The sequence below is a fragment of the Chaetura pelagica genome, unplaced genomic scaffold (genome assembly GCF_000747805.2).
Source record: "Chaetura pelagica isolate M959 unplaced genomic scaffold, ChaPel_1.0 scaffold141, whole genome shotgun sequence".
Classification (NCBI taxonomy): domain Eukaryota; kingdom Metazoa; phylum Chordata; class Aves; order Apodiformes; family Apodidae; genus Chaetura; species Chaetura pelagica.
Window position 1 is genome coordinate 259,375 of NW_009952059.1, and position 21,186 is coordinate 280,560.

The 21,186-nt window shown below is 35.5% G+C and overlaps 1 protein-coding gene across 1 annotated transcript in view; it reads left to right on the forward strand.

Moving 5' to 3' along the window:
* The window catches only part of ORC5 (origin recognition complex, subunit 5), a 69,548-nt gene that overhangs the window by 11,164 nt on the left and 37,198 nt on the right, over positions 1-21,186 (forward strand). The window contains exons 4-12 of the mRNA XM_010003990.1: positions 2,174-2,248; positions 4,785-4,896; positions 5,244-5,374; positions 6,089-6,137; positions 6,673-6,763; positions 8,774-8,826; positions 10,905-11,017; positions 13,731-13,778; positions 16,859-16,969. Of these exons, the coding sequence (XP_010002292.1) occupies positions 2,174-2,248; positions 4,785-4,896; positions 5,244-5,374; positions 6,089-6,137; positions 6,673-6,763; positions 8,774-8,826; positions 10,905-11,017; positions 13,731-13,778; positions 16,859-16,969 (783 nt within the window). The remainder of the gene's footprint in view (positions 1-2,173; positions 2,249-4,784; positions 4,897-5,243; positions 5,375-6,088; positions 6,138-6,672; positions 6,764-8,773; positions 8,827-10,904; positions 11,018-13,730; positions 13,779-16,858; positions 16,970-21,186) is intronic.

A 21,186-nucleotide genomic window follows, 5' to 3' on the forward strand; every position in this document is an offset into this window, starting at 1 on the left:
AGGAATGCCATAAGAACAAAATGCAGCATGAAAATAACCTTTAGGAAATTTCACAAAATACTTTATATGGTAAAAGTTTACTATCAGATTAATATTGGAATTAAAAAACTGTTCCACTTTAGTAAAGAATGCTTCATGTGTTACATGAAGATTAGTCTCAGAAAATTAGAAAGTTCTTGAACAATGGTTATAGAAAACAAACCATTAAATACCTTGAAAGGTTCAATTCTGTTGCATAAATAGTTGCTGAATCAAAAGAAAGAAGCATTAAATTAGTATTTCAGTGTTGTTCTGCATGGGAACAGAAAGAAATGGGGGAAATCAATATATGTATATTAACCTGTGTCATCTGGATTTATTGTACACTGGTTTAAATTGAGCCCGATGGAAGACCAGCATGCTGGTAATACTTATTTATTCTATTTCATTTTGGTAGTAAATAATGTAATATTTCAGCCCAATTAACTCAGAGCAAATTAAGATAAATGTTTGCTTTCAAGCAAAGGATTCTAAATGTTTCTCTTAACCGAAGCATGGGTGCTGAATGCTTGTGATTACTTGTGAAAAATGAATTTATTCATTCTAACTACCTGAAAAACGGGAACAGATACAACTTGTAGTCATTCATACATTTACATTACCTAGTACTTTATAGAATAACAAGCAACTGTCTTAATGTAAATCAGTTGAACGTTGTAAAATGCAAAGGTTTTTTTAAAAAAAGGTCAAAGGTGACCAATCTAGATTAAAGAATAAGGTATGTGTTTGTAGGCCTCTGGGTAGGCTGTTTTCTTTGAACCAATTGACATATTCCACAAAGCAGAGTCACAGTATGTTTTGTCTTCTGTAATGGAAACTAGTTTGTTTCAAGCTTAATTAAAAAGTAAGATCTGTTTAGGTTAAGTCATTAAAGCTTGGTGCTTGGTAGCTGGATGTCGTTGGGTCCCATAAGCAGTATTTTATTAGTAAAAATATGTAGCCTCTATTTGGTCAGTAGTGTAAAGCAGTCTTTATCCCTGAGGTTGTTAATTATATGAACCAAATTCAGATGTCAGTATAAAATCATATGTTGTGCTGTAGTTTTAAATAAATTCCCAGGAATGGTGGGCTGTTATTGCAGAGATGCTGCTCTTTCAAGTTTTTTTCTTTTATGGTGGGATTTTGAAATACTGTTTCATAATACGTTGTGTGGTTATCCACATAAAATTCTTTTTCTTATTGTGGGCAACATAAATGATAGATGTCTTAATATTTTGGTGTGAGGAGGAAATGTAAAAGGTTAGAGAAAAAAAAATTTCAACAGACCTATAATTTCTCTTTGAACAGCAATAATTTAAAACAAGTAATCAACTTCAGAATTTAGGCTCATATTGTGAGTATTAAATAAAACACAAAAGAAATATGTTTCTGCTATCTCTTTTCATTCCTGTCAAGATCTTGAGTGTACTGTGGGAATATGATTGTTTTTGCCAAAGGATAGCCACTCATATTTTCATCCTCCCATTTTTTTCACTAGGCTCAAAAATACCTTAGTTGTTCAGAGTGTTTTCTGTTTAAACTGTATATATGCTGCATAGTTGTTAGTTCTGTGTTAGACTTGCATGCAGTACAACAAACCATGTGAATTTTTAGGCTGCAAACTGTGTCAAGAGAAGTTTATCTCAAAATTCAGTTGTGTGAATTCTGGATAATAGCTAATTTTAAAAAAATATTAGCACTTACTTGCTTCTGAAAAAGAATTTAATAGTGGGAAAAGATAGCTCTCCCACAGTGAGCATATTGATATAGTGCTACAGTACCACATGTAATTTCTAAATGTAAAAATTTTGTGTGAAAATTGAGGTTTCAGTGGTTGTTAATGATTTAATGGCTTTATCAGTGATATTCTTGATGGTATACTTAAAATTTTAATTCTTGCTGCCATAAGGCATGAGAAGGTTGCTTCCCTGGAGGTTGTGTCTCTTTTTAGATGGCAGAGCTGCTTGGGCTTCTTGAAAACACACCTGAAGCAATGATCTCTCCAGGGTTGCTTGTTTAAGGGGTCTTAGGTGGGTTCTGCTGCCTAAGAGCCATCGGTGAAATGCGTTTCCAGCAGCTAAAAATTAGTTTTCAGTCTGTGTGAGAATGAATGTTGACATTGTCTATATAATAAGGTCATTGTTTTGTTAAAAAGGTATTGGATAGAGCAGAACAGCTGAGGGAAATGGAAGCAAACATCCTGCCAGCGTTTCTTAGGCTTCAAGAGTTGGTAAGTGTCTGGAAAAAAATTAACATACTTTTCTTTTCCTGCATGTTGTTGAAAGTTACTGAACATGGGGTATCTGTCCATCTAAGCTCACAGATCAAAGTAAGTGATTCTTTAGATGGTAAAAATTAATTCCTCTCTCCTCGCCCAAAGTAATCAAAACTAGAAACCAAACCAGCATGTAAGCATTGGAAAGTTTTTCTTCCATTCTTAATAATTTTTATTCCCCCAATTAATTTTAATAGTATCTTGGTTTACAATATCTGATCTGTTATAGATTATTTTGAGGCTGGTGACAGATACGTAGCTGTCTTTTCTAGAAGATTTTTAAGAAGAATATTAAATTTTTCTACTCTTTATTAAAAGATTTTCTAGTAATTGCAGAAAAAATATCTCAGGCAGACTATAATCTATAAGGAGAGACTTCAACGTAGGTCCTATTTGCTTAGTACAAAAAAACCCCATTAAATGCCTTTTAAAGTCTGTGCGAATCTAAAGTCTGCTATGTTAGCTGCTGATTCAGAGAGCCCTACCATCTTGAGTGAATTCAGCACCAGAAGCATGAATTTGAAACTCAGGAAACTTTCGTTTTCCTCAAGTTTCTCCAGCATTAAACTTCAGAACTGTGTGGTGGCTGGCTTGGGGATGGTCAGTAGGCTTCCAGCTGTTTGTGGCTGGAGCAGCACAGCTCAGCAGCTGCGGAGGTGCTTTATCACAGCAGAGAGTTTTTACACTTGTACTGGAATTGTGCCACAGTATGTTTCTGATTGAGTAAACACTATCTTTCTCTGGCTTTTGAAGTATCAAAGCTTTTGCCTTGGAATAAGGAAAAATGGTGCATTCTCTGAAAGGAAAGTGAAGACAAAACCAGAAGATGGTGGTACTTTTGAAACATTTGAAATAAGTGAAATTAGAGTTATCTCAAGACTTCTGGTTACATCGATTTCTCTGTTTACTGAATGAAGACTGATTCACAGCTGTGTTCTTAATACTGGCAGCTGGTGCATTTTCTGGATGTTTTTGTCTGTTCTGCTGATGTTCTGGATTTTGCTGCCCCTGAAAGAGAAATAACCTGTGTGACAGAGAGAAAGGAGGAAAATGTAGCCCTGTCATTACTGTTCAGGGACCAAAAAAATACAGTCTGGGACTTAAATATGCTAGAAAAACACTCTTAATTTAAAAAAGTAAGCCCCAGATAAGTTTGAATGTTGCTGAATACTGAGAACCCAGTTGCTTTAATTCTGGATATCTGGACTGAGGCTTTGTAAAACTGTTGTGCAGCTGATCTTGCAGGAGAATATTGAAGGAGCAAGTCTATTGCATCTCTTCCTTTTCTTGGCGTGAAAGGAGACTAAGAACTTTATTAGTGATGAAATATTTTTTGGAATCATTTGTGAAGGATGGGTCATAGGATGCTTGATTTCTGTGGGGATTATGGTGAGATGTACTTGAGTTTTTCATATTGGAAGGTCTGTCAGGAACTGAAAATACCGTAGTACTTTTCTCAGCTAAAATGGTAGCAAATCTGGGAGAGCAACGCAACTGAAAGAAATCTCCAGAAAGATGCTCTCTCTTTAAAAGGAAACTAAAAACGTTCCATAAAAATAGAGAAAGAAGAAACAGTAAAGATTATGGGTAAGTGCCACTTTGGCAAGAAGTGGGAAGAGTAAATAAAGAAGATTGTCCCTGGATTTTCTTTCAAGTCATTCACAGTTCATATTAAGCATTGTCAATTCAATCAGGTTATGTTTTTTTTTTTCTTGAGGAATCTCAGTAGTTTTGAAATGTCTTGCTTGAAGAACCATTATGTAAAAGCATCTTTTGTTATGCAGACTTTTTAGTGTGGTTGCAAAAACCTTGCAAAAAGGAAGCATCATCTTCACAATAGTTAGTTCTATATTGAAAAGCTGATATATAAAAGGGTGACCGAAAAAGGGAATATTTTTAAAATATGAAGTGTTTTGTTATCTATTGACCAAAACATCAAACTCAAGGCAAGTATATTGTCAATAAAACCTTCTTAAAAAAGAATGTGGAACTGTGTACAGCCATTGTTGGTAACAGTTGGTAGGGTACACAGTTAATACTATATTTTGTGCTTGTTTTTAAAGACCAACTTAGCTTCAACATGAAGTATTAGATAGCTTAGTTTCAGAAAGCATTGAGCTTTCTTTCCCTTTTTAACTCTTCCTGTTTGTTCTGAAAGTATGGGTTTAAGTAGAATGCTGCCTTAATTTTGGGACTAAGGGATGAAATCTACTGGATATTGTCGAGTACCAGAGCTCAATCACCCTTCAAATCTTACACATCAGTGAAAGGGCAAGGAATGCAGAGAAATTTCATGTCATTAGGAAAATCTGCTCCTGAGTAGGTCAGCGGATGCTGTATTACTGTGTTAGTAATTTGTATCAAAGTGAACATTTGTTTATTTTTGTGGAACAGGAAAGTCACAATAATAGTTTTTCTTGTTGATACAGTAACATACTAGAGCTTTTTCCTTCATTGCTTTATTTTTTAAATGTTTTTCTGCCCTATGTAGACTGACAGAAACGTGACAGTTGTCCTGATCAGTGAAATAGTGTGGGAACTGTTCCGACCAAGTACTGGATGCTTTGAGCCATTCACCTTGTATTTTCCTGACTACAGCATAGGTAAACTAATTGTTTAATCTGCTTTTTGGGATTGAATAATACTTTGTCAAACAACAGCCAAGTGTTGTTTCTGTGTTTATCAGTATGTCTTTTACAGAATCTGAAATATGTAATAGCTGCTGGAATATGAAAGTCTCTATTTGCACAACCTCTAAAAGACTTGTCTTTTTACACTTTCTAAAACATAGCAAAGTAACATTTTTTCCCCTGGTTCTTTTAATCCATGCAATTTTGGTGGATTTGGGTTTTTTTACTGATTATTATAGTTTGTTTTTTCCACTTAACTTGTAAAATGTGGTCAGTTTACTAAGTTAGCTTTAAGTAAAAACTTACTTTTGTTTGAACAGGACACCTGCAGAAGATCTTATCTCAGAATCATCCCCCAGAATATTCTGCTGACTTCTATGCTGCATATATCAACATTCTGCTTGGTGTCTTCTACATGGTCTGTAGGGACCTGAAGGAACTTCAGCATCTGGTGAGATGATTTTGTTCAGAGTTACTGTTTTGGGGTGTTTTTTGCCAAATAAGCTCTCAAAGTCTAGATTTATTGTTGCATATGGACAAAGAGAAAATCACAGAATTGTAGAATGGTTTGGGTTGGAAGCGACCTTTAAAGGTTATCTAGTCCACTCAGCAGGGACCTTCTTCAACTACATCAGTTTGTTCAGAGCCCCATCCAACCTGACCATGAATGTTTCAAGGGATGGGGCATCTGCCACCTCTCTGGGCAACCTGTTCCAGTGTCTCACACCACCCTCATTGTAATATCCTTATATTCCTTATATCAAGTCTGAATCTTCCATCTTAAGAATGTGTTAGGTCAAAACCATATACCAATTGAAGAATGTAATGGCAAACAAACTAACAGAAGAAAAGAAAAAAACCCATTTTTATTGTATTTATAGTATTTAATTACTATGTTATTTTTAAAAAACGGAACCCCTGATTACAGGGAACAGATTTTGCTGACATCAGAACCAAATAACCTGTGATAGATTAACTTCTCTGTGTAATTTTATCTATGGAATTGTTGTCATGTTTTGCACTAGAAGGGAGTAGCCTATTTATTATTGACTGAAAAGTAAATAATTGGTTTTGCAAAGTAATGAATTATGCTGCATGTTCTATTCTATAGCTAGATCAAATATGTATTGCTTTTTTAATATGTTGTACTTTCTACTTTTTGTAGGCAGTGCTTAATTTTTCTAAATACTGTGAACCAGTAGTCAGAGGAGAAGGTAAGCTTCTGTCTTTACTTGAGCAGGTGTATGAGAGTGCAGGTGCTCTCCTGTTTTGTGAGAGACTTTGCTTGGATCCTCATTGTGTGATGATGATTTCTCTGGTCATGACAGCATTTCTGATTCCAGTTGCACCCAGTAAGCAGCATTTGCAGCAGAAGCAGTAGAATGACATTTGTTGGTGGTATTTTATGGAAATGAGGTAGAAATACTGTGAAAACCCTGTAAGTCTTTCTCCTCACTCAACCACTAGGAATTCCACAAATTAGTAAGACAAGTGATTTCTGTCAAGCCTAAGAGGAGAAAATGAGAGCCAAAGTTCTGCCAAACTTGTCCCAGAATATTTCAGAATAAGAAACAGAAAAAACAGCCTTGTGTAGTAGCATGTACTTGCAAATGGATAATGATGGTTCATCATCCTACTACAGCATTTCAGAATCAGGGTGTCACACCTGTGACTGTTCAGATGTCAGAGATAAGAGTTTCAATGTTCTGTGAGTCAGATGTTCCAACAGTTTATTCTGGCTTGGTGCAGCAAATGAACGTGACACGCGAAAACTCTGGAAGAATGTTGAACCTCATTTGAAGAAGGCAATGCAGACTGTTTATCTCCGGGAAATATCCAGGTAATTTGGGAGCTAGAGCTTGTTCATTTTGTTGACGTTGCTGTTTTTCACAGGCTTCCTGTCTAAATATTTACTCTCTCAATTACGTTTCAGGGCTAGTGTTTGTGTTGTACTAAGTAGAATCTTTTTTATTTAACATGCATTTCTTTCTTGACATAATGTTAGAGATAGGGTATCTAAGGAGGAAATTTTTAAACTAAACAGCATTCATAGAATATAAAATGTTTAATAAATAAAGCAGTGGCAGCAGATTGTTTTCTCTTTTTCACTGGTGATCATGCAGACAGATCAGTTTTCTGTCACATATGAAGCTGCCAAGCATGGGAATCCATCACTGGAATATATAAGCACTGTTTAAAACACACTTGTAAAGTTGACTTGACAGATCCTCACTGCACCAAGGATGCATACAAGTCTCAAAATCCTTAGGAGATGTTACAGATTTTGAGTATTCCTTATCTTTGTTTAGTGGAGCTAGGTATGTACATTTTACTGTGCTTTCTGACCCCTTATTTTCTTGTCCAAAAGCAGAATTATCCTTATATGTAATTACCATTGTTGACAGCATTAAAGGCTGAGAATCTGCTAATGGACTGGAATTCTCTTGGAATGGTTTTAGATTTCTTTATTTCTTAAGTTGTCAGACTGCTAGAAAAAAGCTGGTGGTGTTCGTTTTTAATAGTAATAATCAACTCAGATTTAGTGTCTTCTCCATCTTTTAAGGTGAGTGATTCTCATGTTACACCATGTGAAAAGAGTTCAATAGAGTTGGATTGCTTTATCTTGATACAAACATAATGATTTCTTTCCTTGGTATGTCACTGAGGCCATAGAATATCCTGGTAACTGAACCTGGATGTATAGTAGAAATCTTTGCTAATTGTGTGTAATTATCTACCTTAATTAGGGTTGAATATAAAATTCTGATATAAAATAGCTTATGAATCGTTACTAAATAACTGGATTTCCTCTTTTACAGTTTCCTGTGATTATGAATTTGTGCTTTACTGGGTTTTTAATTAAAAATTTCAACTTTCTGCATAATTTTAGGATTTACCTCCACAAACCAGTAAATGCTTGAGGAATTAAAATGACCATGGCTGTCTTTCTGGCCACAGAACTGTAGTTGCTTTGAGCTTTTCTTCAAGTTATAAGTTATAGCAATAGGACTCTGCTATTGGCTGTTGTACTACCTGAACTGAGATGAAAATGAAGCTTTTTTTCTACCTGTTAAATAGACATTGGATAAAAACATTGCTTGTTGATAATTTGGTTGATCATTCATTATAATTTGAGTATTACGTCAGCTCTCATTAAGTGTTTTCCAAGGTTTTATGGCTTATGGCTGTTAAACCCTAATCATAAAGATCAAAAAACAAACAAAAAATCACTAGTGTTTTAATAAACCTGTTTTTTTATCCCCTTGCTCTGTACAAAATTATCTAAAATCATGACATTTCTAACAGTGTTGTTCATTAAGGAAAGTTTTAAATTTTTTTCTGTTGTTAAGGAAAACACTAAATTACTTTCAGACCTTTTTCACTGACAAAATATTTCATATTGATGCTTTCAAAGTTTTTCAATGAAGAATGAATATTGCTTTGTTTCTTATGTATACTTCAGAAGTACATTATGAAGTAATCATAGTATTGTTCTTAATAGCATAAACAGTTATTGAGCAGATTAAAATAATCAAAACTAACAGTGTTTTTACTTTTTTGTCTAGTTCTGCATTGTTCTTGAAATTTAGAATGCTATTGATACTTGCTTCCTGGTGATAGTTGGGTGGAAAGAATCAGCTTGTACTCTTACTTCTTATACCTTAATATAACATTACATCCTGCATTTTTTTTCAAATCCTGTCACTTGGCAGTTTTAATTTTTTTCTTGCAAACTGTATAATGTATAACAATGTAATGGAATTAAAATATACATACACCTAGCAGGTAGTTTTTTCTAAAAACTAGTAAATACTTTAGTTTTTATATATTTGCATTATCTGTCTTTTAGCTCACAGTGGGAGCGCTTACAGCACGAGGAGGGAGAACCTGGACAGCTGAAAGGTATCAAATACAGCAACTCTGTGGGGGCTTGTAATGGGAAACGTGTACCTTTCAGTTTGACTAGTTGTTATCTGAGGACTTACAAGACAACTCCTTAGCATTCAGTTACAGCTAAGGGTAATCCTGTTTTTTAAGGTTGTTTTGATGACTGTTTTTTCTCCTAGCATATATCCTGGGAGTAATCTTCCTGAGGTCCTTTGTGGGTAAAAGCAGATTTATTTAAACAGTTATTTCATAGAATAATGGATGAGGAATGGGCTGACGCCTGTTGGTCAAACCTCTGTGTGCCAAGTGGCTGAATTCTCTGAGTGGGGAAATGAGAATATTTTACCTGGTGTATTAGACTGGATTGGCACATTCCTACACAAAACAGCTTTCCTGTGTCCGCGTTTCTTGGCAAAGAGAAGCGTTTGATTTGCAAAAATGTTTTCTGTTCTTTCCTTGGAGGAGCACAGCTTTGTCGGTTTTATACTCTATAGACAGGCTTGAAAGTCAAATCTCAATATATCTGACAGCCTTTATTTAAAATTTAGGAAGAAATATTGAACCATTTTCCTGGTGTTATCAGTCACTCATAGTCTTTTGACCAGTTCAGAGTTTGGGAACACTTTTTCTACATTGTTTTTCATGACCAATAATTTCTTCTTCAGGTAGTTGGTAAAATAACCACTTAGATTGTCTTAAAATAATTGCAGTAATTTTTTGACATTGTTAACTGAAGGGATTTGTTTCAAAGTGTTCTTGTTAAATTCCCTCCTCCTATGCCCAGATGATAATGAAATACTTTTGCACCTGGCAATCCCAAAAGGGGAGACTTTATACAAAACACATTTTCTAGGATTCTTAGGAAGATGTGGAGTAGGAAAAATTGTCTTGTTTGTAAAAAGCATCATGTATATAAAGCAATTCTAATAAATTTTGCTGTGGATATAAATAAACAAATAGTTCAGTGCATGATGCCAATATTGGCAGTCTGGAATAATGAAGTAGAAACAGATATTTCTCTATTGAACTTAATTGTCTATATGTAAAAGTTTATTTGGTATTGCATTTTATAATTAATATGCAATGCATACTAAGTCTTGATTATAAATGAAACTAAACTGCTTCCCTTCTGTGTGTATGTGAGAGGAAATTACTACCTGTCATCTAGGATGCTCCTCATCATACTGTCGGCTCTGAATCTTAACTTTTAAACATGTTGAATTATTTGTTCTTTATTTTTTGGTGGTTGTGGATTAAAGCATAAGAGTACAAGTACATCACAGAACAAGAAACAGCTGAAGTGAGAACTGTAAGCAAGGAAGGCGCAAGGGAGATAGATCCTTTAGTGGTCTCCATAGAGAACTGATGAAGGTGGCTTGATCATCTTATTCATATGCATAAGCTGAGTAAAAGAATCAAGTACTGGGACAGGAGTGAGGGAATGTAAAGGGAAAAAAATGAAGTAAATGTAAAAAGAAGGAAGGAGAATGCTCACTAGACTGTAGTTCTTGAGTGTTTTAATGTGTGAGACTTTAATCTTGATGAAGTATACTCGTAGCAAGCTAGGTCAACTCTATCAAGTTTAACATTTTGAAAACATTTTCTGTAGGAAATAAAACAGTGGCTAAAAATTGTGAGATGCTGAACGGTTTCTCAGATGTACAACATTGCTTATTTCTCTATAGTGCCAGTTCCATTCCTGGCTGAGCTGTCTAGCACAGTCTGGAGCAGCCTGAAGGTTGGGTCTTGGAGAAAAGCTTTGCCATTGGATTTAAATACACCTCTTCATTGGCCCTGTTTGCCACAGAAACTGTCCTCAGTGGAAGTAGCCTGGATTTTTTTTCCTTTTTAGGGAGATCACACTGTAGTGATTTATTGATTTTCAGTGCTTCAGATACAGTTTCCGAGATGAATCCATAAAGAGTTCAGAACGTTAGTTTTGTTTAATTTTGTTTAACAAAGAAAGAGAAAGTAGCCATCCTCATTTAGTTAGAGAAGTGGAGCTGGAGGATGCAAATGGATCTAATTTGAAGTTTGTGGGATATTCATAGTGGGTTTTGGTGACTCATAAACTGTTTGGTTTTTTTATATAGGACTTTCTGCACATACACATGTGGAACTTCCTTATTACTCCAAATTTCTTCTAATAGCTGCTTACCTTGCCTCCTACAATCCTGTTAGGACAGATAAGAGGTTCTTTCTTAAGGTAATGAGATTTTTTTTCTTAGTGCTGCTTTACTGGATTCCTGCCTACTAAATTTCTGAATTTAAAACGCTTCAACCATTCATTTTGAGCTCTTGTTTCTGTGTGTGGTTCATCTGATTTTATCAGAAGTTTTTCTGAAGGTCACATATTATGATTGGCTTGATTTTATCAGTTTTTCTGAAGGTCACATATTATGATTGGCAATGGTTACTTAGTCTTTCTAATAAACCCAACTTCCTCTTCATGTGAAAACACTGTTACAGCACAAACATAGTGCTTTGCTTTTCTAAGTTGATACTCTGTTTTGTAAAGATTTTAGTGGAGTACCTGCAGTGTCCTTAGATAAAAGTCACACTTAAATTTTTGGTGTAAAATACAAATAACAACTGCATTAGTGTTCAAGGCAGTAAAATGACATAGTGCATTATTAACTTATTTATACAATTTAAAGCTTCTGAAGCAGAAACATGCAAACAGTTGCTTTTTCAGGTTTTGTTGCTCCACTGGCTGGCATATGTTGTGTTGAAATTATAGTAATGTGTGTTTTATAACCAATGTATAATACTCTCTGTTTTCTGTAAGTTCTTGCCATGCCTTTTTATTTTCTTTTTTTCTTTGGGCTGTGTTTTGGTCATGCTGTGGTGCCAGGGTTCATAGTCTGTCTTTCTTACCCAGAATTTTCATGCTCCTCAGGTCTGCCTCACAGCATTGTTTTTTGAGTTCTTAATTTGATAAAATGTAGGCAGGAAGACAGATAGCAGGAAGGTGAATGTGCATTTATGCTTTCTATGCATTTTACCAACTTGAAGGTTTCTGCATTGTACTGTATGTATTAATATGCGCATGTGTCTATGAATTATAGTATCCATGATAGATAGGTGTGAACAATTGAAGAAAATGAGAACGAATTTGTAAGAATATGCTTGTTTTCTTCCTTCTTGAAAAAAAAATTAATGGATTAGTATTTTGAGAAGTTAGCAGTTCCCAGTGATGATATACTAGTACCTTCTTAGTTTAGATACGGGTTTTGCGTTTCTGGTATGATCTTCCCTTGAAAACTGTAGGTGTTTCACCCTTCTGTCTAATCTGTTCCTGAAAAGAGTGGAGGATTACTTGTCCTACGTGTAGATTGACAAGTTTTTTTTATGAAGCTCATTTTTTTAATGAAACCTGTGTCCTTTTCACTTGGCCAGTATGATTTCTTTTTAATAAATTTATGTGCTGAAGAAGTGTTTAGATCTGAATTTCATCTATTTCTTTGGGCTTACACAGAAATAGGGCACCTGTTCACTTGCATTGGAACACTTTTTGACACAACTTAAACACGTTGTATGGAGATCCCAGCATAACCTTTAAAATGCTTAAATGCATTTTAATGTGTTCCATCACAGGCATGCTGTGTAACCTCAACCTGGATCACTTTCCCCTCCAAAAGGGCTCTGCTCTCACCACGATCATCTTTTCGAAGGCATGACAAAAAGATTACTTTTCTGTCTCTAAGTATGTGTGATAGGTATTAATTAAATGAACTGGGTTTTTTTTAGTCACATAAAAGAACCTTAAAGCCCTGTCTAATATGAAGCTCTTCAGAAGACAGTCAAGAAAAGCCACAATTACTGAGATTGTCTTGACATGGCTGAGGATTGAGTTCCACAAATACCAAGTACAAGAATTTAAACATGATAATGCTTAATGTTAAGAGTAGAATTCTGTTATTCTAAATAGAATTCTAAATAGAATTGGCTCATTTCAGATAATTTTCCCTGATTCACAGAGCAGACTTATAAGGTGTACCTATTAATAAGGTGTACTTCTCTCAAGACTGGAAAAACTAATCAGGTGATATTTCGAGTAACAGCACTTAACTGCTTTTAAAGAATGTGATGCTTGTACCTCTTTACTAATTTTACATCATTGAAAAATATCATCATTCATATTTCTCTGTATATTTAATATTTTTTTTTTACATTTGAAGCATCTTATTTACTGTATTTCTGTCCTCGTCTTGCCATCACATTTTCAGTTGAGATCCAAGAACAGGTGATTTTTATTTTTTTGGGGGGGCAGTTCTTCCTTTCTCAAGGCTGCTTTAGAGTTGTGCCTTTAAGTGATGTTCCCCCTCACCCCCTTTCTTTTTGTCATTTTGCTCCTGCACCTTGAACTATCTTAGTAATGTATTGAATTAATTCCTGGTTGATATTCTGCCAACTTGTGTACCCTCTGAATTTTAAAATGAGGCAGATAAAAGGTGAACATCCAGATGGATTTTGTGCATAGTACATTCTAAAAATGAAGTCGCCATTATTTAAACTTCTCTGGAAAGAGAAAGAAATCTTTCCTTTTTTGATAAGAGGTTTGAGGGTAGGAGGAAGATGACAGTATAAAGTAATTAAAACCAAATTTTTACTGCTTCTTCTTATCAGTCTCTGATTAGATCAGCAAAAAATCTTACACATCACAAAAAATAATAGTGGGTTTGGTTTTTGGCTTTGCACCACTTGGGACACAATGAAGCAAGAACTAACACAAGTGTAGTTTTGGGACTTCTGGTAAGAGGGATTCTTAGTAATATCACAGACAAATATTGGAGGTTTAGTAAAGAAGCAGACCCAGAAGCATCCAATTCTTTATTGACTGTTTTCATTCTGTCTTTGATACAGAAGGAGCATAAAATAATTTACCTAAAATGTTTGCTCTTGTCTGTTGTTTACAGCATCATGGGAAAATTAGAAAGACCAACTTTATGAAGAAACATGAAAAGGTATGTATTTTATCTTTCTGAGCTGAGCTTGGCAACAGGTATTTTCTTTCTACTGTACTGCTGGTTTTGTATTTTTCTTGGTTCTGTTTGGAGGAATTTCTAAACCATTCCTCTTCATTCAGGGATTTCTTTCTGACAAACAAAGAATAATGAAGTGCTTCTTCTAGAAGTTACGCTATTAGAATGAACTCTTCTTACCTTTCCAGAAGAAAGCACTTCTGTCAAGTAATTTGAAATTTCAAAACAGTATTCTAAGCAAAGACCTGGCAATACTTGCAAGCAAGAAACTTGTGAAATACTTGTATACTAAACACAACTTCAGGGATTACTACATGCTCATTGTGCTTGCTAGCTGCTTGGAGTGCACGTATTTTAATTACTGTATGTGTGTTGGCTTTGATAATAAAGAATATGCTTCACAGAACTGGCATGATTAGAAGCAGGAGGGCAGGGGAGTGTACAGTTTACACCTTACACCAGACGTGCATTCTGACTGTGCCATGGTAAAGTTTTGGCTACATGTTTCCATTAGTTTTCACACTGCTTTCTTTGTTAGCCAAGAGGCAGCTTTGGGGACACCTCCTGGATTTGAAAAGCTAAAACATGGACTGGAAATACCTTTTTCTTTTGCTGAAGAAATGAGTGGTTGTGTTTTATTGATGACTAATGCCACAGGTGCTGGTGGTATATTTGAGAGGTGTTCTTTCCCAGAAGCATTTTGAAAGAAACTTTCTTTTGAAATTCCTTTTTAATCTTGCCTGCTCTGCTAGTAAGAATAAATCAGTGTACACGACAAAAAAGGAAACTGGTTGTCAAAGTAGAGAGAATGAAATACAAACTTAAAAGGAGACAAGAATTTCCTTTGTCAGAACTTTTGACAGTCTGGGTCATGAATAAATCTCTCTAGTCCTAACAATGCTGCCTGAGTTGTAATACTGCCCAGTTCTGCCCTATGAACTGTACTTCTCCTTTTTGTACACTTAGTTACTTTCAAAATATTTAACATTGAGAAATCAAGACCTTGTAATTCTATGAATTTAACTCAATGTTGTTACATACAGTAACCTGAAATGCCTAAGAAGTCCCATCAGTGTCAGCTGAGGTGAGAAGATGATATGTATGGTGCCAGGAAAGATAAGGGACAGAATAGTTCTGTAAATGTGAAGTTTCATGAATATGCTGTGTTCTGATCAAAGGGGCTGACTTTGGCTCAGCAGCTGAAGTCTTGATTTCAGCCATCTAAACTCACGGGAGGCAGATGCACTCTGGGCTCTCAGACTCAGCACTTTTTGGGCTGCATCTTGAATACTCTATCCAGTTTTGTCCCCCTCCACTACAAGACACACATGAGTAAACCAGAACAAGTTCAGCAGAGAGGTATCATAATGGTCAGAGGCTGGAGCATCTGGCCCTGCAAAGAAGGGCTGGGAGAACTGCAGTTGTTCACACTGGAGAAGGGAGACCCAAAAGCACCCTGCCCTGTACCTGCAGGGTGGCCATCAGGACTATATGATGTAACGGTGGATAGTGAGACAGTGAGAAACAATTGAATATAAGCTGAAACAAGATGTTTGTACTGGATATAAGGAAAACCTTTTGATTTATGAGGACAGCCAGGCAGTGGCACTGGTTTCCCAGACAGGTGGTGCAGTCTTTGTCTTTGGAGCTTTTCAAGACTGGACTGAGCAGCTGACCTGACCTGCTAGCTGACCCTGCTCTGAGAGGATTTGATTAGATACCTCTTAAGATCCCTTCCAGCTGGAATTACCTATGTCTGAGGGTACTGTAACATAGTAGAAATACAGTAGTAAAGGTGTTTCTTTACGGTAAGTTGTGGTGTCCTCATTTCTAATTTCTTGGTAAAAAATGTTTTATTTGGTTTTGGTGTCAAAATTGTAACATTTTCATTGTAGTATAAAGGAAGCAAAAGAGAAAACCAGCCAAAAATGGAAAAACCTCAGCAATTTTGTTGGAAAAAAAGCAAGCAGTTAATACATTTTATTCTTTCAGAGATAGTTGATAGATTTTTATTTTTTTTAATGGTTTTAGAAGGTGACATTCACAGAAGAACTGAGGTGGAGAAGGGCCTCTGGTCTAGTCCAGCTCCCTTGCTCAAGCTGGCTCACCAGGGCAGGTTGCTTGGGACCATTCTCAGTGGAGTTTTGAGTATCTTTAACAACGAAGACTCCACAACCTGTGTGAGCAGTAAGTTGAAGTGTTTAACTGCCCCAGAGGTAAAAAAATCTGAACTTCCTGTGTTTAATTTCCTGTATTACAGCTGGTGCCCATTGCTAAGTTACTCTACTCGTATCCTAGACCATAAGGCTGTTTATTGGAGTAGTTCAGTATGGTCTTTAAGATGAGAAACTCTTTTAATGACTTTGCACCTCTGAGGGGAAGAGAAAAAGCTTTGGCTAAAATGATTCAAATAAAATGGATACATTGATATTTTAGCAGAATCTTCTCTTTTTATGCTTTTTCAAAATACAAATGCTAGTAAAATATTGGTCTTCAGTAAGCAAACCAGAAAAAAACCCTAAGTTGTTTAGTTTTCTAGATTAGCAAAAACTTGTTCTGTTTCGTGGTGTTTTTTTCTTTGTAGGTGAACATGGGTTATAGACTGACTTTATACAATAGAAAAATACATTTTTTCATTACCTAGAATTTTGTGTGCCTTTACAAAGCCTGACTTGTCTTACTGTTGACAAACTGAAACTATGTGCATCTTGAGAATGCTGTAAAATGTAGTCTCTCCTTTTCAATCCCTAGATGGCGTTAGGAAATTTAGTAGGGCAAGTGAATCTATAAATCTAGTGACAGGAAATTTGGCATCAGATCCTCTGTTATAGTTGAAAAATGTTCCTATTTATTGTGCAGTTTGAACTCTTGCTATGTTAAATGGAGCTCTATGTCTCTTGATCAATAAGCATGTATTCAGTGTTTTCTGTAATACCTTAGTAGGCTGTATGAAAGACTACTGTGAATTATAGTGCCTCCCCAGAAACTAAAAATATGTGTGAATAACATCCTGTGGTACTCCAGGAAATCTGGTGGAGTAAAAAGTTTTGTTTCTGTTGCAGACCAGCAATCACCTCCTTGGGCCAAAGCCATTTCCCCTGGACAGATTGTTAGCAATATTATATAGCATTGTGGACAACAGAGTTGCTCCAACTGCAAATATATTTTCTCAGGTGAGTCTGTATTTGCTTCCTTTGTTTTCTTTTTACTGACTGGATATTTTGAAAAGGTTTTACATTGATTTTTGTAAGTCATAATACTAATTAAATGTAATGAGAAAGCCACCACAACAGTAATGTAAGTTGGAGGCTCAGAGTAATATTTATCTGTATTACTAACTATGAATTCAAGACTGTATCTGTGTAATGATCTGAAACCTTTTTTAATAGTGAACTTTTCCCTAACTCAGGACCATGATTTGTGTTGATTAGTTCCTTGCCTTCTCATGGAAATCTCTTGGCCTGTGTTTGTATTTCAAGTTAAGTGAGAAAATTTTCACAGTCCTATGACCAAAATTAATCACCTTGTAACACATGTTATGAAAGTGTAGTGGTGAAGAAGAAGCAGAGGGAAGAATAAGGAATCTGCTGATGAAAGCTGTTTGCTGTGAAACGTGTCGTAAGGATAATGTTTTTTTGTTTGGACCAACTTTCAAGGGTCTTGCAGAGAAGAATCAGTGTCCTGTTTCACTAGATGGCAGCATAACTATAGAGTTGAGTGGAATTAAGCAAATGTAGTCTTTTCTCTAGAGCTCTGGGTTTATCAAGTGTAAATACTTATGCTATATAAATAAAAGTAGTTTTCTAGTGATAACTTGGTTCTTAGATCTTTCGTGTCCACCTTAGAAGGTCTCAGTTTCTTTCCTGCTTTCCAGTTGTGCTTAACTTATAGAAATATTTTCTACCTTTCCATTTTAGGTCTCAAATTTAACCAAGGATTATTTAAATCTGATGTCTGTGTTCCCGTAAAGTTCTAGGAAACACATGCTCAAGATATCTTTACTATTTTGCTTCTACTGTAATTATTGCTGTTCAGTGTTCACACAAACATCTGGCAAAATTCATCTCCCGACTTTCCACAATAACCAACCATAAATACACATATTGTAAAATCGGGCAATAATGAAGCTAGAGAATCGTACTACTTTAACTTAGTTGTATGTGAGTATCTTTGTTAATAGTGGTGGGGACCCAGGTGCTTTACAGATGCAGTAGGCATCTTACAGCTTTACAAGTTTTTTCTCAAGCTCCTTTATTTCAAGGTTATTGTGTGACCTGAAGCATGAGAAATGGTTAGACAACAGGCTGAAAAATTCACTTTTTTGTAATGAGATGAATGACTCTTTGGCTTGCAGTCTGCACTGATTGAGAGGTCAATGGATTAGCTTTCAGAGGTGTTAATGAAGTGACTGAAAAAATCAAGTTTAGACGCATTTATGCATCCTGTACTTGTTTCTTGCCCTTCTTCATTTCATGGCATCTCAGGAATTCCCTGTGCTTTCTGAAGGAACCCTAACACTGGAAGTATTTCAAAGCTGTAGGTTTTCTAGGGGCATATGTAGGGACACCAAAGAATTTTGAAACAGGCAGTTTCTGATCTGGCTTTGGATGATGGCTGCAGCCCTGTGGCTGCTTAGAGCAACTTCGAAGTACAAAGAACACAGGAACCATAGTGTTCATAAACATGCACAAATTTGGCCAGCTGTATCTACTGACATTTTTTTTTTTCTGGTGTAGCCTGACATAATTACTTCTTTTAGTGAATGTCATGTTGATTCTTTAATTCACTGTACTGTGAAGTCTGTTATCAAGTCTGTCAGCAAGTTATTGGTCACAGCCCTTTTGTTACAGGATGCTGGTTTTGTGTTTTGCTCTGGGTAGCGCACCTTTTGATTTAAGACATAGCGTGTTGAAGCTGAAACTCAAAGTACTGAGGCAAAAGACAGTTGTCTTGTTTAATGGTGTGGATTTATCAACAGTGATTGATCTAGGTTTTGTTCAGTCAGAAATGGAGTCTTAATGAGTCTGTTACAGAAACTCAGAAGAAAATAGGATACAATCCAAGTCGTGTTCAGATTGGTTTCACTTGTGCTCTGAATCTACTGATTATCTAACATGTAGGTACTTTTTCAAGTCTCCCAAGCATTTGAAGACCCTGACGTTGTGATCTTCCAACAAAATCTCGTTTTTAGTATGGAAAAAGTGCAATCTTTAAGGCATAAGATGAGAGAACAGGCAAGACGCAAAACAATTGGCTGTTCAAATGCAACTGTGAAATTTGGAGTTTTGCCTGAACTTTGCCAGTCTCAAGGAGCAAATTTCAATGTAATTTTTTGAAGTTATTTGGACAGGAATGTTGATGACAAGAGCACTACACAGTACAATTTTTGTGTAGGATGTTAGCAGCATATTGTCTTCTTTTTGGCAATTAGAAACCTTCTGGTATACTTTAGATGTGTATTTATGATATAGCAGAATTTTATAGTGTATTTTCAAACACATCTGCATATTTCACATGCATTGCAGATTGGAGAACAAATCTCACTATTCCAACACATAGTTAAGTAGTATCGAAGACATAGTTTGTTATAATTCCACTTTAGACTAAACTGCAGAATAAAGAAATTCAAAATTTATCCTAATTTAGAGTGTACACTAGATGGCAGTGTTATCAAAGAATAGCTGTAATTCTTGATTTATTTTTTTTTCTGAATAAATGCAAATTAAGCTATAAAAATACAATAAGATTGTGTTAAAGCTTAACCTGGTTTGGGCAAAGAAATTGAAGTGAAATCTGTTTATACCAAAATAAGATTCCATCAATTAGTTACAAATACTTTCAATCATTAAAACATTTTTTGCATTAAATTTAAATTTAAAATTCTTGAAATGTGTAATGTAATATAAAATGCAACAGATTTTGGAAGTAGTTAAACATAATATTTATTGGCATTATGTTTTTTTCTTTGAATAGTTAAAAACAATTCCTATTTCACTGATTTTTTTTTTGCCATTAGTTGTTCTCTAAATATATTTTTCAAATAAATATTTAGAAGCTGGGTTATCTTTAGCACTATTGATACATTTTCTGTTAGATACTCCAAGCTTTTATTTTCTTGTTTGTGTGTACAGCATGGAAATCATTCTTGAATTTTGCAGAAGTGAAAAATGTTTTAAATCAAATATTTGGCTTCTTAACTGATTCAACATTAATTTTATGTGCTCTTTAATTTGTGAACTGAAAGGCTGTACATGAACCAAATATTCATTAATTCTCCCCATGTACTCTCAGAAAATAGCATGCCTTGGCTTTAAAGTTGATCAACAATCTCAGTCAAGATTCAAGAAGGACTAGCAGCTGCTTTAAGATCTGTCATGTTGCTGATTTGGTGATATTTCTTATTGCTTCTTGTTTCTGTGCGTAATCTCTATTCACATGAAAATGCTGGTTATTAGTTTTCAGAAATGAAATACTTTATGCTAATAAGCAGAACTTTTTTTTTGTTTAATGCTAGGCTTTATTGAAAATGTTTAATTTTTGCTAATGTTAATTTTTTATTTAAAATTTGAATCTTAATCCAACTTTGGCCTTTTAATGTTAATCAGTGATTAAAGTAGTCTCATACTTTTTCCAAACAAGAAGTTAATGTATGCTTTTCAGGAGCATGATCTTTGCAATTGCTATGAGGTGAAGTTTTCCTTGATGTGACTTCTTGCTGTAACTGGGCTACATGGGAAAGAATTAAGCTCACTTGTTTTGTTTTCTCCCACTAACTAGTACAGGGGAGTAGAATCAGAGGAAAAAAGGAAACATGCACATTTCTGTTTTTGCAAACGAAGATTGTATCAGCTACTCCCTTTAAAAGTTAAAATTTTATTTTATGCTATTTTAAAATAAAATTTTCACACATCTAGTGAGGATTTTTTAAGAGGAAATTAAAGTAAGATAGATTAAAAAAAAAATTAGACTGTTGATGTCAGTACATACATGAGTATGTCTGTATTCACTTGAGAACGTGCTGTGCTGGATCTTGTCCTCACCAACGAGGAAGGGCTGGTGAGGATGTTAAGCTTCAGGGCAGCCTAGGTTGTAGTGACCACGAAGTCGTGGAGTTCAAGATCCTTAGGGCAGCAAGGAGGGCTCACAATAAACTTACTGCCCTTGACTTCAGGGGACAGATTTCAGCCTTTCAGGGATCTACTCAAGAGAGTGTCCTGGGATAACATCCTGGAGGGTGGAGTGGCTTATGAAAGCTGGCTGATATTTAAGGATCACCTTCTCCAGGCCCAAGAGCATTACATCCCAACTAAGAGGAAGTCAAGCAGAAACTCCAGGAGACTGGCGTGGATGAATTAGCAGCTCCTAGAAAAGCTCAAACTGAAGAAGGAAG